This window comes from Pistacia vera, unplaced genomic scaffold (assembly GCF_008641045.1).
Source record: "Pistacia vera cultivar Batoury unplaced genomic scaffold, PisVer_v2 Contig352, whole genome shotgun sequence".
Classification (NCBI taxonomy): Eukaryota; Viridiplantae; Streptophyta; class Magnoliopsida; order Sapindales; family Anacardiaceae; genus Pistacia; species Pistacia vera.
In genome coordinates, this window is record NW_022196171.1 from 221,224 (window position 1) to 238,571 (window position 17,348).

General features: G+C 35.2%; 2 protein-coding genes and 1 pseudogene across 3 annotated transcripts; all 3 read left to right on the forward strand.

Annotated features, from left to right (window-relative positions):
• Window positions 1-3,932: 3,932 nt before the first annotated feature.
• On the forward strand, window positions 3,933-7,689 carry LOC116139544. Of its 2 annotated transcripts, XM_031425203.1 has the most exons (4): window positions 3,933-4,044; window positions 4,157-4,352; window positions 5,732-7,087; window positions 7,218-7,689. In XM_031425203.1, the coding sequence occupies exons 2-4, from the start codon at window positions 4,257-4,259 to the stop codon at window positions 7,248-7,250; spliced, it is 1,485 nt and encodes a 494-aa protein (XP_031281063.1). In that variant the 5' UTR covers window positions 3,933-4,044; window positions 4,157-4,256; the 3' UTR covers window positions 7,251-7,689. The 2 variants fall into 2 exon arrangements, with proteins under 2 accessions (XP_031281063.1, XP_031281064.1); XM_031425204.1 differs by lacking the exon at window positions 3,933-4,044 and having other exon boundaries at window positions 4,090-4,352; window positions 5,732-7,687.
• A 1,921-nt stretch (window positions 7,690-9,610) lies between these two features.
• LOC116139545 (silicon efflux transporter LSI2-like) lies at window positions 9,611-13,625 on the forward strand. The gene is made up of 4 exons (XM_031425206.1): window positions 9,611-9,927; window positions 10,140-11,506; window positions 11,665-11,854; window positions 13,352-13,625. The coding sequence occupies exons 2-4, from the start codon at window positions 10,316-10,318 to the stop codon at window positions 13,612-13,614; spliced, it is 1,644 nt and encodes a 547-aa protein (XP_031281066.1). The 5' UTR covers window positions 9,611-9,927; window positions 10,140-10,315; the 3' UTR covers window positions 13,615-13,625.
• An 832-nt stretch (window positions 13,626-14,457) lies between these two features.
• LOC116139583 lies at window positions 14,458-15,169 on the forward strand (annotated as a pseudogene).
• Window positions 15,170-17,348: the final 2,179 nt, after the last annotated feature.

The following is a 17,348-nucleotide window of genomic DNA, read 5'->3' on the forward strand; positions in this document are numbered from 1 at the left end:
TAATACAAAATTTGTAAGTATTTAAAATGTAATAAAATAATTTATTTTAATTAAAAATATTAAATTTGGTCGGCAGTGGTCAACTACTAATCAACACCGATCGAACCATCGTTGATTGGCAATCAACGACGATAAGCAATGACTCTTTGTAGCCACAACCGGTCCCATTAGGATCGACAATTCTTAATCTACAAGAATCTGAATGATTTCATTACATTCTGAGACTAATTTAGGTCACATAAGGCGACCGAATCCTTCAGTACCTCTTATGTCCAAAATAAGTGTCAGAATCCAGTGGAAAATTAGGAAGTTATTTATTTAATTTATAAATTTATTTAATGAATTAAAGGATGATTTAAGTTTATTTTTCAATTTGAATAATTATGTATAAGTATATTAGTAAATCTACATGTAAAATCAGCTTTAGAAATAATCTGATTTTTAAAAGCTACTCGGCATAAGTTTTAAAATCCTTTTATAAAACTGATTATTTTATGATTAGCTTTAAACTTAATCTATTTTAAAAGTTGTTTACCTAACACCTTTATTGTTGTAACTTAAAAAATTATTTATATTTTTCTTAAGCTACATCAAGTCCAAACACACACTTAATCATACATGTGATAATTTTTCAACATTGCCTTAAATAAAATAAGACTGATTCTCCTGTATAGTCATATTATTAATTTTAGTTCCCCAACTGGGAAATTTTATGTTTAAAAAACTAAAATAACCATAAAATCATGTAAGGTAACTTAATTTCGTTTGATGAAAAGTAACGATGACAAAAATAGTTGGAATGTTTTAGACTACTAGTAGTCTAACCTAGTTTAGCCTTATATAGAGTATACCATTTTTTCCCACCTAAGGCTTTCCTTAATGACACATTCCCATCAAAAAAAGTTTCAAAATACCACTTTTCTACTCAAAGTTAATATTTTGTTACTATCTAAAGCCGATTCTTATAACGAAAATTATCTCCGTTACCATCATTTGAATCTTCGGTCTCCTCTTTGCAAAATCTCTCTCACTCCAACACCTGATTTCTTGACGATTGTTGGCCACTGCAAAGCTAGGGTTTCTTGTTTTTAGTTCATTTTTGACTGATTCCGACAACGAATATTCAATCGGTCATCACCATTCAATCACCAAGCTCCACTCTATAAAAATCTTTTTACCCTGACTTTCGGTAACTCATCGAATGCCGGCTGCGAAAGTAAAGTGTATTTTGGGAATTAACGAAATATAAACGTTGGGTAAAAAAGTAGTATTTTGAAACTTTTTTGATGGAAAAGTGTCATTAACTCAAAACTTTGGGTGGGAAAAAGTTGTTTACTCCATTATATATTAGAGAACATATCATATGCTATTTCATTAATAATATAATTGATAAGTTACTTTATTTTACGATTAAATTCGTCCTTTAATAAAATATTTACATTTTTTGAAATTAAGATTGGTATCTTGACTATATAAATCCAAACCCATAAAATAGTTTGTCGAGTATCTTCATTCAAAATTTTCCAGACAAAATTAGCTCATATAAAATCCATATATCACAATATTAAACTCAAATTAAATACAGTGTTGTAAAATAAATATAATTTGACAAAATAAGAAATTAAAAAAATTGAATGTATAAATAGAAGTAGGAGATGAATCCCCCACCTACTTGATAAACAAAACATGTGGTGTGCTGGTTAAGCTTTAGGCTGGTAGGGCCAAAACAACACTAAGCCACCCCATAAGAGGCCAGTTTAAGAAATATCCACGACTTGGTGGACCCATTTATAAAAGTCCCTCAACTCAACAAAGTTATATCATTTTTCTACACTTTAAGACTTTTCATTGGTTACACGGGTGAATCTAGAAAACTAATCATCATAACCTTCAACTTTATCACATATGATCAAAATCTTATGAAAGATATGAAATCATTTATATTGATTTTTTAATTTATTGTTTTTTACATTTTTTTCATGAGTTATTATAAAATAATAAATTCCCCTTTCAAATATGTCAAATAACCATTTACTCACTTAATCTGTAAAATTAAACAGTTAAATCCTAATGGAATACTAACACGATTGAGGGTAAATTATTATTTACTGATTCTAAGGAGGAAATTGTAATAAACTCTCTAAATTAAAGCTAAATATATATGTTGATATATAAATTTGTACCAATCAGAGGTACGTAATTGACAACGTTAGAACTACGTAAGATGTGTTTATGACCACCATGGATCAATAATATAATGATACGATGATGAATGTGTAAGGATTGATATACAACACAAAGGAACAAATATATTTTTTTAAGTGGTTCGGTTGCTCATTGCAAGACTTACGTCTACCATTATATTATTGAATGTGCTGAAATAGTAATTTGATTTACCAGGAGTTTGTAGTTTATTTTTCTAAGGCTTATTTTTCTCGTACTTATAAACAAATTACAACTGGATTTATATAGTGCTAATTACATAGTTAAGTTGGAGATGAACTCAAATTTGATAAATCATGGAGGAGGACGACCTTTAGCCTTAATCATGGAATCCACATCGCGAGATATCTGTATGCCAAAAGGAATTTATCCGCTCTGAATTTCGTGCGCATGATATATATATATATATATATTAAAAAGTATGCGTGAAGAAAACTTAATTGAAGTATCATCACTGAATTAGTGCATATAATTGTTATAACAATATAAAGTAAAGGTGGAAAAAGACAACAAAAAGGCTCTTACTTTTCACACTTATTTTGCAAATTACACATATTAATTAAAAAAAAAAAAAAGCACTTTAAAAAGGAAAAAGTAATAATTTAATTTATCTTTTTATTTAATTTGATGGAAGATACATAAAAGGTTAAAAAGGTAAGAATAATGAGGGGACAGGACAGGAAAAGGTTAAAAGGTCCTTTTAAAATAGATATCATTTTCGTGGAGTTAAAAAATAAGATAAATTTTATGAGAAAAGAGAAACAACCACGTCCCCTGCAATCTTCAACTTAACTAAACTAACAAACCATTAAAGGAGAGAATGTCACTTTCTTCATCTCACACTCACACGTGCACACTCTTACAAAACTAATCAATGACCTTTCCCCATTTTCCCAAAATTAATTAATCTTTTTTCATAATCCAAAAATCTCTTAGATTGAGAATTATATAGGTGCCAAAATATATAAATAAAATTGAATTAATTTATATTAAAGATAATTATAGGTGTATTTGAAGTCTTATTTAGAGTCTGCACAATCAAGGGTGGAAAATGGCTGTGATGAAAATTGAGTTGTGGCTGGCCAGGAATGGTATCGTGAGGGTGAGCACAGAGAGAGAGAGAGTCACGAGAGTCACGCGTACAAGGGACAATGCAAACAGTGTCACATGATAAACATTACATTACAACACTATAACTCACGAGGATCTCACCTCACGCTTGTTTGGTTTCTGCCATAATTGCAAGGCGATGATGATGGCAAGATTGTGAATCCGGGTTAAACTCTAGGACAAATGCGTCAATTACTTTCTATCGTAATCAAAGGAGCGTTATCTAAATCTTGATCTTCTTCTAATCTTTTTTTCTCCCTTTTTCAGTGAAACTCTTGTGGATCTTATTATTTACTAATCTTTGTTTATTATATGATTGACTTTACATTTACATAATAATTACAAAATCACACAAGACGTGTTAAAGTTTATATCATCATTCCATACATCTTTAACCTATACTTTTTTATTTTTTATTTTTTTCTATTAATTAATTCATAATTATCTACCTTATTGTAAAATTTTAATTTTTTGAATACTAAGTAATTTATATATTGAAAAGAAAAAAAAAAAAGGAAAAAAGAGAAAGAAGTTGAATTATTAAAGCAATGGGAGTTGAGCAAACAAATAGAAACCGATTGTAACGGTGGGTCCATACCATCCAGTCAGCTGACGTGTCAAAAACGTAAGTGCAAAATGGATGAAAACTGGAGGATAACGACTGGAGAGAAACTGAACCCGAAGAGAGTTGATCTACGTTGTATTTGTTTTGTATATCTTCTTCAACTTGATTCATTTTTCATATAATAATAATAATATATATTTATTATTAATTATTATAACTCGCAACTTTGTTAAATTAAATTAATTCTCTCTCTTGCAGAAACGCTTGCTTTGCTTGCTTGTTTGTTTATCATCCATTTTGAGATCGAAATCGAAACGTAGATGTTATCACAACTTCGTTTCATGTTTCGAAATCAAAGATGAGTAGTGTAAACAACAACAGTGTCGACACCGTTAACGCCGCCGCAACCGCCATAGTTTCAGCTGAGTCTCGTCTCCAGCCCACCGCCGTCCAGGTGCATATATAACTTTTGTTAAGAGGAAGTCAAAGTCTTGATGGTTTGTTTGAATTTAAATTTTTTTTTCTTTTTTTGGTTTTTCTTTTGAGTAGTTTGATTTTCTTGTTTGGTAGCTGAGAAACTGTGGGAAAATTAAGGGAAATAGGATGTTGGGATCTTATCTGGATTTTTGGTTTTTTGAGTGTTGAAAGTTTATTTAGTTTGTTTTACTCTCAGGCTTGGATGTTTGAAGATCAAAGATTATTCATTTAGTTACCTTTTCTTTAAGGCACTTTCTTGGTGGAAAGTAAAAGCCGAGTCTTCGTGCAGTGGTTTGAATATTTGATTTTGTTTTAATTTCTTTATTCTTAAAAAAATTCTTGGCCGTGATTACTGTTGATAGTTATAATATATTGAAACACCTACTAACAGGGACTATGAATTTTCAGTGAATTATTCTACCATGTTGACAAACTTTGGTTTAGAGGTAAAAAAAAGTTGGGGTATTTTGTTATCAGTCTTTTTGAAAATTTCTTCGATATTATGGAAGCTATGTTGCAATATTCTGTGGAATCACAAAACTTTGCTTAGCTTTATTGGACTGTAGATGGGTTGTGAAGGCCTCTTCAGGGCCGAGAAACTGTTAAGGGTTTGGATCCTGCGTGGTTAGTTATGCGATGTTAGGAATATAGTAGTTTATAATTAGTGATGAATACATTATAGCGGAAATTGATGGGAAAATTCTAAAAGTTAACCAAAATTTATGCTTCTTGGAGTTGCATCCTAAATTTGCTCTTTCACCTTGCATTTGGGGCGACAGTATTTGCTAGGTTAAGAGGTGGAATTCTAGTTTTCTTTTCATGTACTTATTGAATGTTAATTGCAGTCATAATAGAGGTTAAAATTAATGCTATATCTGTGTTTATAATGGTAAGAGTTGAATCTATGGTGCTTCAATCTAAAACTACCAGTGATCAAAGAAAGAGAGAGAGTTTCTGGAGCACAATGATGCAATTTAAATGTGCTTTACTAGTGGAGAAGTCTCACTCTTATTGTTTGTGGACTATGGTTATTGCACCTTAGAGATGTTCATGAGCTATGTGGGAAGTGGAGTATATAATGGCCTTTAGATTGGAAAATCTTATTTTGAGCTGAAGTTGTATTCCATTGCCATTATATGTGTCTTGTTAAAGTTCTTGATGACACTATATGTTAGTGGAAATCTATCAGTTTACTCTTTATTGACTGATCTTATTTTGGATTTCAGAACTGAAATTATGAATTAATGTTGCTATACTTGCTCAATCGTTTCACTTGAAATGACAGATGATGAAATTGAAACCGATTCTAATTCTCTTTGAACTGCTCATTCTGAATCATTATCTATTTGACTACAGAAAAGAAGATGGGGAAGCTGCTGGAGCCTTTACTGGTGTTTTGGATATCATAAAAGTAGCAAGCGAATTAGCCATGCTGTCCTTGTTCCTGAACCAGTTGTAACAGGAGCTGCAGCCCCAGTCGCGGAAAATCTGACCCACTCAACTGCTATTGTGCTTCCCTTTATTGCTCCTCCCTCTTCGCCCGCATCTTTCCTTCAATCTGATCCTCCATCTGCCACCCAGTCACCTGCTGGATTGCTGTCCCTTACTTCCTTCTCCATCAATGCCTACTCTCCTGGTGGACCTAGATCCATTTTTGCCATAGGCCCTTATGCACATGAAACCCAGCTAGTCACACCTCCTGTATTTTCGGCCTTCACTACTGAACCATCTACTGCTCTGTGCACTCCCCCGCCCGAATCTGTTCAACTGACAACACCTTCATCCCCTGAAGTGCCATTTGCTGAATTGTTGACATCTTCACTGGAACGTGCTCGAAGAAACAGTGGGACCAATCAGAAATTTTCATTATCTCATTACGGATTTCAGTCATATCAGCTGTACCCAGGAAGCCCAGGTGGTCAACTCATATCCCCAGGCTCAGCAATCTCTAATTCTGGAACTTCTTCTCCTTTCCCAGATAGACTTCCTATTCTTGAGTTCTGTATGGGGGAAGCTCCCAAGCTCTTGGGCTTCGAACATTTTACTACTCGGAAATGGGGTTCAAGGCTAGGTTCAGGATCTCTAACTCCGGATGGTGTAGGGCTTGGTTCAAGGATGGGTTCAGGATCTTTGACTCCTGATGGCGTGGGGCTTGGTTCAAGGCTGGGTTCAGGATCTTTGACACCTGATGGTGTGGGGCCTGCCTCCCGGGATGGATTTCTTCGGGAGAACCAGATTTCTGAGGTAGCATCAAGTGCCAAGTCGGAGAATAAATTTAAAAACGAAGAACATATAATTGATCACAGAGTATCATTTGAGCTTAGTGGTGAAGAAGTTGCGCGTTGTCTTGCTAATAAATCAGTTTCATCACCAAGAATTATAGCAGAGTGTCCTAAGGACACAGTGGCAGAGGGCCAAATACAAAGAAAAGGGAAATTAACAGATAGTGAAGATCGTTTTGAGTTGTATACTACAGATACTTCCAATGAAATGCCTGAAAAAACTTTGGGAGAAGTGGAAGAGGAGCATTTTTATCGAAAGCATCGATCGATCACTCTTGGGTCAATCAAAGAGTTCAACTTTGACAACACTGAAGGAGAAGTCTCCGATAAGCCCGCAATCAGCTCTGAGTGGTGGGCCAATGAGAAGGTTGTTGGAAAGGAAGCTAGACCTTCCAACAACTGGACTTTCTTCCCAGTGCTCCAATCAGAGGTCAGCTGAAAGTTAAATTCTGCTAAATGACTTCACCTCTAAGCTTGGACTATAAAATATATATTTCAGTGCTAAAAGCAGCTAGCCTAATGGATGTAACTCTGAAGGTTATGCCATCTTTTTTATACAGCTTGGCAGGTGTTATGATCTACTGCAGAGTTGAGAGGACTGTGTCTAATCCCTTATGCATAGAGAAAGGTAGTTTGTAGGGATGGTTAGTGTGGGTTTTGTTAGAGCATTCTTTTTAATATTTCTTTACCTGATGTTATACCAAAAAAAAAAAAAAAAAAAAAAAAAATTGCATCCGCATATAGGTGTTGAATTAAGGAATATTTTTTTTCCTGTCATGTGTAATAATGAGAAATATTATTTTTCTGCTTTAAGAATCCTGTTCATATGTTTGATGGTCATGGTCTTGTACTCCATGCAATTCACATATAGGTAGGAGCTTGCATTAGATATGCTTTTGCACTTGGGGTTCCCATTCAGTATCATCCTCCATTATCAATCTATTTGCCTGTTGGATGCTGTAATTCCGCGTTTTGAATAATCCATTGCAAGCTGCAAACTTATGCCAAAAGTTGCCATTGCAAATCTAATCCAGTTACATCCCAACTTGTTGGGCAACCGCCCTGCGTATATTGTCTCAGCTCATATGAGTACATGCTGAAATTTCTAACAATATTGTAGACTAGCATATAGCACGTTCAGTATCGTCTTGTTGGAGGGTATTCAATAAGCTTAGACATCATAAAGAGCTCATTTCATTTCTTGTGTGTAAGCATGAGTTTATGGTCTTTTCGTTTTCCTCTACAAAATGTGATAACTTTGCAGGTGAAAGTGAAAAATTCAAGAGAAGCCAACACTGGAACAGTAGTTGGGTGGTCCAATTACTGCATTGAGGGGTTGATAAATTTGGTATGGATTTTTAATGTGTAGGACATAGATCATCAATAACACCAACAAAAACTAGTGTAGCAGATCATAATTTCATGCCAGCAATTGAAATGCTGTCTAAGATAAGCAAATGTAATGTTTGTTAGGTAACATCCAAACCCAAGTCCTTTTCCTCCCTACTTTTACACCTAAAAGAAAGAGACACAAAAGAAGGAATAGGCTGTGGAAAAACAAGAATGGGCTCTCATTCACAAACGACAAGATCTTACAAAATTGACATAAATGCATGGCTTCTTTGTGAAGTTTCTTTGAAGTCTTTCCGTAGAAATTTTGTTCAGATTATATGGGATGTGTTTTGATTTTTGGTTTTACACAAATGCCATTCACCTCAAACACATTTTACTTTGTTATGAGATTCAATTCTTATAAACTAAATTTTAAGCTCATCCGTTAACAAAGTAGGATATAACAATTAATTAAAAAATATACATTAAATGTTTCATAAAAACACTTTGTTATAATTAAAGTAGGACATGCATGTGCTGATTGGCTTACTAATATTTTTTATAATTAAAGTGAGAGAATTTACTAATTCAATACTTCTGGCCACAAACAATTGCCCAGTTGGGAATTAGCATTATTAGTTTTCAGCCACATATAAACAAGCAATGGTCCAAGTATTATTTTAATCTTAGTTTTAACTTTTTAAGTAATAAAATCATTTGGGCAACCTTGAATTCTATGCATAATTTCTTAGCAAATGAAAACTTTATTTTATTCAAGATATTAATTTTGATAACACAATGCCGATGGAAGCAACGAAGTACTGAAAAGAGGAGGTTGATGAGTCTTTTAGTGATGGACGATTAAATTTTGGTGATTTAAATTGATAGAAATTTAATTTGATATGAGTGACCGTGTAAATCATAATCGCTCGATTATCGACGATTATCAGGGTTGATGGGAGTAGGGTTTGAAAGGTTTTAGTGACTGATGATTCGGGAAAAGAATAATAGTGATATGGAATCGTAATAATGCTGAAATCAGAAATAGAATATAAATTTAGATAATAAAGTAATATTTTAAAAGCCTGTGAGTAGAAAAATGTCATTGTAAGACATTATTTGGGTGAAAAACAACAGTTAACTTTAATTTTGAAGGTATTTTAGAATATAATTATCGTCATTGAAGTTCTTAAAATATTTTTTGATATCTTATCGAAGATTATTAAAACAATTCTACTGTTGCTTATTGTATATGAATATTGGTAATCAGATCACCAGATTACATTTTGGCGACATGATTGGATTAACTAGATCTCCACGTCTCAGCCATTTTCTGAGGAAAACATCACTGGGAAATTGTCATTTTCACTGAAATATATGAAGTTTAATGAGATATATTAAACTTAAAAGAGCAAATTAATTAACATTATTATAAACTAAGGTGGTCGGTAAATAACGTCATCAAAGTTCTTAAGATATAATTAATTTACGAAATTATTCAAAGTGTTATTTTGTCGTTTTTGCTTGACGCTATGAATAATTAACCGAATCCGATAATCACTTTCACAGGACCCATTAAAAGATTATATTAAAAAATTGCCAATCTTAACCTTTCCTGGGATTGTTCGATTGTTTAATCTTTCATCTTTGGATGGCTGTTGTGTGACATAATCTAAAGTTAAGCTTTAACTGTGGAGTTTGAATTATAGCAAAGTGCAAGCTCGTCAGATTAGAAGCATCGTGTGATGATGACATGCAATCAAAAATTTATTGCGGATGCCAACGCTAAGCTCCGCCTCCACTCGTTGACCCTTTTTCTGTAAAACCATTCCATTAAAAAGGTTCCTCAATTTAATCTATTCGTTACAATTACTAATCTCAACGATTAAGCTTTCCAATCAAAAGTACGGATAAGACCCTTTTCATCTTTGCTTACGGGTGAGACTTCACTTTTGTGTCTGTGCTTTTGCTGCTTGTGTATTGAATTTGATTCAGATAAGACCCCTTTTTGTTTTTATCACTCTACTTGTTATGATTCAACATTACTGCTAACTTTTGAATATAGATTTTAGTTGTTTTTGTTTGACTGCTCATTTTATCTTCTATTGATTCATGCTGTTTCATTGCGTTGAAATTTGACTGTGTGGCAGAGTACGAAGATCAAATTTTCATAGAAAAATGATATCACACATCGGTTCATGCTTTGCATTTCTTTTTTGGCAAGAAACGGTGATGGTACAAGCCAAGGAGTTCATGTAAAGATTAACATTTGAGTCTTTGGATTTTGGTGTAAGAGTAAGATTGTAAAGCTTATCTGAGATTGAAAATGGCAATGGCATCTCTAGTAAAGGTGATTCTGGGCTCAATTGCCTTCGCAATCTTTTGGGTGTTGGCGGTTTTCCCAGCTGTCCCTTTTCTACCCATAGGGAGAACTGCAGGATCCCTCTTAGGCGCCATGCTTATGGTCTTATTCCAAGTCACAACACCTGATCAAGCCTATGCTGCAATTGATCTTCCCATACTTGGTCTTCTCTTTGGGACAATGGTTGTGAGTGTGTATCTGGAAAGAGCAGATATGTTCAAATACTTGGGTAAGTTGCTCTCCTGGAAAAGCAAAGGACCGAAGGACTTAATTTGTCGAATCTGCTTGATTTCAGCCATTTCAAGTGCTCTTTTCACCAATGATACCTCTTGTGTGGTCTTGACTGAGTTTGTATTGAAAATTGCTCGGCAACATAATCTCCCTCCACATCCATTCCTAATTGCTCTTGCATCAAGTGCTAACATTGGTTCTTCAGCAACTCCCATTGGTAACCCTCAAAACTTGGTTATAGCTGTTCAGAGCAAGATTAGTTTTGGAAAGTTTCTAATTGGAATCCTCCCTGCAATGCTTATGGGAGTTTTTGTGAATGCTGTAATTATTCTTCTCATGTACTGGAAGTTGTTATCCTCTCAGAAGGATGAAGAAGATGCAACTGCTGATGTTGTAGCAGAAGAGGATGTGACTTCTCATCGGTTTTCACCAGCCACTATGTCACATGAGACATCCTTAAATTCCCAGGAACGGAACTCTAGAGCGGAATCTATTAATTTCCAAAGTTCTCCGAATGTGAATGGCAATATAGGTCATGTTGATACTCTTAGAAATCGAGCTGGTTCTATTGAGAATGAAATCCACAGGGTACATAGTGGTGCAATCGGAACACCAGGAAATTCAAATGAATCCAAAGAGGTGTTAAGGGATGGATCTTCTCAGAGAAGGGAGGAAGCTTTCTCTCCAAAGGGGGTTGCCTCAACAATTAGATTGAGCAATGTTCTTTCACAGCAGATCTTAGACGGAAAGGAAAATTTGGCCACAAGGTGGAAAAAAATATTGTGGAAATCATGTGTTTACCTTGTTACTGTAGGAATGTTAATTTCTCTGCTTATGGGTCTCAACATGTCCTGGACTGCAATTACTGCTGCACTTGCTCTTGTGGTTCTCGATTTCAAAGATGCTCGACCAAGCCTGGAAAAGGTAAAATCTGCAACAAGGATGCTTCTTGCTTCAGTAATTTCTTTTTGTACTAAAGGAAATCGGTGAATTGAAAACATATTACTTGGTAGATCATGAATGTTGATTGCTAGTTGAAACATGTATATAAATCTAAGTTAACTTTATCTTCTTTTGACCAGGTGTCTTATTCGCTTTTAATTTTCTTCTGTGGAATGTTTATCACTGTTGATGGCTTTAACAAAACTGGAATTCCAAGCACTCTTTGGGATTTCATGGAGCCCTATGCACAGATTGATCACGTTAGTGGGACAGCAGTTCTTGCTGTTGTCATTCTTGTCCTGTCAAATGTGGCATCCAATGTACCAACTGGTATGTTGATCTTTCTTCTTCCACAAATGTGTCTCAGATTCCTTTTAAAAAAATTGCTGCATTCTACTTGACAAAGTTGAGACCCTTAATCATTGTTGGTTAAGATTCTTAAAAGAAATCCTGACTAGTGCAGGACCCAGGGCACAATTGACACATGCAGAATACAAAAATCAATTGTGGTTTCACATCTTGACATAGTCGGGGAGGGTTTACAAACGTAAAATAAGCACCTACTATGTGATGGTAATAGCCAAAGAAGTATCCTGTACACACACAAAAAAAAAAATATATATATTTTAGGGGAGGTTACAGAATCACATAAACATTAAGCCAATAAAACATATAAGTATTTTAACATTTGGTTACCTTTATGATGGATCAGCTCTAAGGGGGGGTGTTTACTTTGCTTCTTAGACGGGTGGAATCGATGGGGGTTTCCCCATTCCACCGCTTACTTGGGCTATATTTTGGGGGAATCCCATTCCTAAATTTGGGAGAAAAGTGTTAAGGTCAAAAATCGTCTTGGGCTTGATGAGGCCCAATAACGAAATAAACATATCACGGCCCAAAGCCTCAGTCCAATCTTGATTGAGCCTACGCTTAAAATCACCTTGTGGATTGCTCATTCTATGAGTTGGACTATCTTACAAGTTAAGCTAAACCAGGTTCTGGCCCATTAGCCTACAATAGTCCATAAATAGGAAATCATAATCCTATTCTATTTCCTCTTTTGTTAAAATCTTGAATCTTATTTAAACTAGTAAATATAACATGATAAGGATAAGAAAATATCTTTCTTTCTTGATAATTAATTTTTGGGCATTTATCAGAGTTGTTGAATATGCATAACAGGTGCTAACTGCTAAACTAGGCCTCTGATATTTTTAAGAGTTTCAATGCTATTCTGGGGCTCCATTTGCTTGTGTTTGGGCTTGATCCATATGACAACTGGCCTTTGTGCATGAGAACTGAGAAGACATGCAGGAGCATAATACTATTCTTGGATCTTACCTATCAATTTAAGCTTTTGGGTTAAGTGATTCGTAACAGATATGTCTAGAGAAAGTATGGTGCTAATGGGAGCTAAAAGGTGTACTTTATAAAAGAAAGTGATTACTTTTTTTGTTGGTAGGAGCTAAAATTCCTCCAAGGAAGTCCTACTGGGATTTGATCTTACAACTCTCCCCCAGTGAACTGTCAACAATATGGTTTCATGATTTGTGGGATACTAACAACTAGTTAAAGACAGAAATTGAGCGTAGTGTTTCTTCTGTTCTTTCACCATTGTCACATTCAAAGAATTTTGCTGAAACATTGCTTAGATGGTCTTATATGCCATTTTATATGCATATATCTACAGCATTACATGATATCTCCTGCAAATCCAGTTTATTCATAAGTTAGCGTGATTGTTATAAAATAAGACTGATTTTTTATTGTAAACTTTCTAATACTTGTACTGGCTGCTTGTACTAACAATTTTCTCCATCGCCTTAGTTCTCCTACTTGGAGGTCGAGTAGCAGCATCTGCAGCTACAATTTCTGCAGCCGATGAGAAGAAGTCGTGGCTAATTTTAGCTTGGGTCAGCACAGTAGCTGGGAACCTCTCATTACTTGGATCAGCTGCCAACTTGATAGTCTGTGAGCAAGCTCGCCGTGCTCCACACCTTGCATATACCTTATCCTTCTGGAATCATCTCAAATTCGGAGTGCCCTCAACCCTGATAGTTACAGCAATTGGTTTGATGTTGTTAAAATGATACTGATCTCCTTCAGCAGAATCTATTCTTGTAAATATTTTTTGCTTGAGGCAGTCTTCCTGCTATGCTTCGAAATTTGCTGTAATATTCTATTGTCAAGAACAAAATTCAGTTTTTTTTTCTTCCAACAAAGCTGGTTTACGGTACAGCTTTAAATTAAAATCCTAAATCATATGTTTTCCAAAACCTATCAGCCATGAAAAACATTAAATCCTCAAGGATGTAGTAAAGAAAAGAAGTAAAATAAAGAACAATACAAAAACATAGGCATTTGGCATTATTTTTAGACTTATAGTTGGTCCAGTGGGCTGCCAACAAGTCTGTGCCTGAAAGAATGGCGACTTAAATAGGGAAGCTCCCGTATTAATGGAGCCTCATAATATCATGCAACCCTGATCCTAAGGTCCCCTTTTCACTACCTCTAATCAGAAATGAATGACTCAAATAAAAGAACACTCAAAACTTTTATGGAACACAATGCATGCAGCTAAGGCCCTTGCTGATATGGTACTGAAAAAAAAAAAAGTTTCTTGAGTCCTGCAGAATAACAGTTGCGCTTACTTCAACGCTTGAAACAAAAACAAGCTCATTTTGCAGTGACACTGCTTTAATTAGGTACACATTATATGTGCCATTTTGAGTTTTTTCTCTCTGCTTTAAGCGTTATTTGATTGCAAAGAATCTTATGAAGTTTCTGTATTCTGGCTTGTTTGGATTATACTACTAATGTAATGGAAGAACTGGCATTGTAAAAAGGCTAATCGCTCTGATATTTTTCCATGTCCAGGTTCTCTATTTTTATATTGTATCAGGATGAAGTTTTAAGCTTATTTAGTAACAAATATGGCATCTTCTTCTACCATGGTAGATATTCTAGGCTTACTTGCCTTCACAATATTCTGGTTACTGGCAGTTTTTCCCGCCGTTCCATTTCTACCAATTGAGAGAACTGCAGGGTCTCTTCTTGGTGCTGCACTTATGGTAATTTTTCAAATCGTGTCCCCGAAACAAGCGTACGAATCGCTTCATATTTCAATCCTTGCTCTTCTCTTCGGCACCATGGTTTTGAGTATATATCGTGAAAGAGCTGATGCATTTAACACTTGAGAAAGGTGCTAACATGGAAGATCAACGGAACAAAGGACCTAATTTGTAGAATATGCTTAATTTCTGCCATTACTAGTGCTTTCTTCACGAATGATACAACTTGTGTAGCTTTGACAAAGATTGTTTTAAATGTTGCACAAGAGAATAATCTCCCACCCCTCCCCTTCTTACTTGCTCTTGCCTCAAGTGCTAACATAGGATCTTCAGCTACTGCCCCCAAAATTTGGTGATAGCTTTAGAAAGTAAAATGTCTTTCACGGAATTTCTAATCTCCATGATCAGTGCAACACTTGCTGGAGTTATTGTGATTGCATTAGTTCTTCTATGCATGTTTTGAAATTTATTATCTGTCCAGAACGATGAAAGTGTGTATTCTTATCACCTTCATGATAGACTTCCCATCATGAAGGTGTACGAATACAAAGAGCATAAGGGTAAAAAGGTGTAAGAGTGCATGCGTTAGTCGAGGATGGTTTAAGGCTTGCGGCATGTGAAGAATCAATTAGTTAGAGAGGAAATAATTCAGTTAAAGGATCTGTATAAAAGAGAGGCGCAAGTTTAGGCAGATTCAGAGAATTATCAATAGTCATTAAAGGAGGCCCAAAGCTCCTCGAATTGTTGGGACTATCTATTGCTTTTCTTATTCATTGTCATTAAGAATTATTCTGAATATTGTTATTCTCATTCCATTAATACAATATTGAGTTGATCCAAAATTACATTGAGTTTTGTTCTTCTTTTTTCTGCCATATTGCCTGTTGTATTGTGGGATTGCGTGAGTTTGCTAGAGAGTTCCATCAAATTGATATTAGAGTCTTGTGTGGGTAATGACTAAATCGAGAATGGAACAGAAGGTTGAGGGATTAGAGAAGGAGATGGGTAGAATGGAGGAGGATATGGGGAGTGTGAAGGAGGAGCTAGGAAGTATCAAGGGATATCTCGTTGAGTTTCAAGAATGGATGAGGATGAAGGAGGAAATAGAGGCTAGTACTAGTCGTGATAAGGGCAAAACAACTCAAAGTGAGAATTCAAACAGCAACGACAACGGCGTTGTTGATCGAACTAAAGAAATAGAGCGTTCTATGGATGAAAGGAAGAGTAAGAAATTGGAGTTACCGGTGTTCAATGGAGAAGACCCTTACGGGTGGACTTTCAGAACAGATCGTTACTTTATAGTCAATCATTATGAGGAAGAAGAGAAAGTGAAAGCTATTGTGGTTTGTATGGAGGGACATGCACTGAATTGGTATAAATGGGTTGAATCAAGGGCACCAATCAGTTCGTGGGAAGCCTTTAAGGTTGTTGTGATTGCGAGGTTCTGAACATCCTTCAAAGGTTTGACATATGAAGCACTGGTAGCACTAAAACAAACGGGAACAATTATAGAGTATAGGGAGAGCTTTGAGGCACATTCTGCACCTTTGCGTGAGGTAGGAGAAAAACTTTTGATGGGAGTATTTCTTAATGGCCTCAAAGAGGAGATCAGGGTCGAACTGCGTTTGGCCCAACGAACCACACTTTTTGCACTAATTGACTAGGCCCATTGAGTGGAGGAGAAAAATTGGGTATTGGAGAGGATCAGATCCAAATTTTTTAGGGCCCAAAACACTAAAGTGGAGCAGTACACCTAAGTCACTCCCAACCCGGATCCATGGTGCCCAAATTCATGGAGCCCCTTGTCACACACTCCAGATTTCGAGCAAAGTCTCACCCCAAACAGATCTGGCGAATGCAAAGAGAGATCGACGGAGACACCCACACCATGTTTTAGAAAAGAAAGATTCCGACGCATGACTGACGCCAAAATACAAAACGAGAAGGATTGAGGGCTCTATTTTAGATGACGAGAAGTATAGTCCCAATCATAGATGTAGGGTAGGGAGCTACAGATTTTGTTGGTAACTAATGAGGAAGCATTGAAAAAGGAGGATCCCAACCCTGAAACTGAAGACAAAGTCACCATGGCAGGTAATCCCTTAGCATTGTCAATGAACTCTATTATAGGAATGACGAATGATAAGACTCTGGAGCTAAAAAGATTGATCGGAACTGAGAAGGTAATTTTTTTGGTGGATAGTGAGGCATCCCACAACTTTATTTCGAAAGAATTAGTGTGAAAGTTAGGTCTGGAAATTGAGAAGGGAAATCAGTTTAGGGTTATGGTAGGAAACATATTCACAGTCAAAGGAGAAACAAATTGTAGGAATGTGAGTATGAAGATCCTGGAGGTTGAGTTGAAGTAGGATTTTTCCCATTTGATCTAGAGGGAGTACATGTAGTTAGGGGTGTTCAAAAGCGGTTAACCGAATCGGTTAACCGCTTTTTTGAACCGAACCGGTTTGGAGGGAAAACCAGTTTTTCTGTTAACCGGTTTTGAGCCGGTTTTCCCTTTTTTTTATATAACTTATTTTTTTTATTTTTTCTTAAATTAAATTGTAAATATAAATAATGCATATCTAAATAAAAATTAGATATTCATATATATCAATTGACCACTACTAACGATACATTAAAAATATTATTATTATTTATTTAATATATAATATATAATATTATTATTTTTTATTTAATATATAATATTTATTTTTATTTAATATATATATATATATATTTTGTAAAACCGGTTT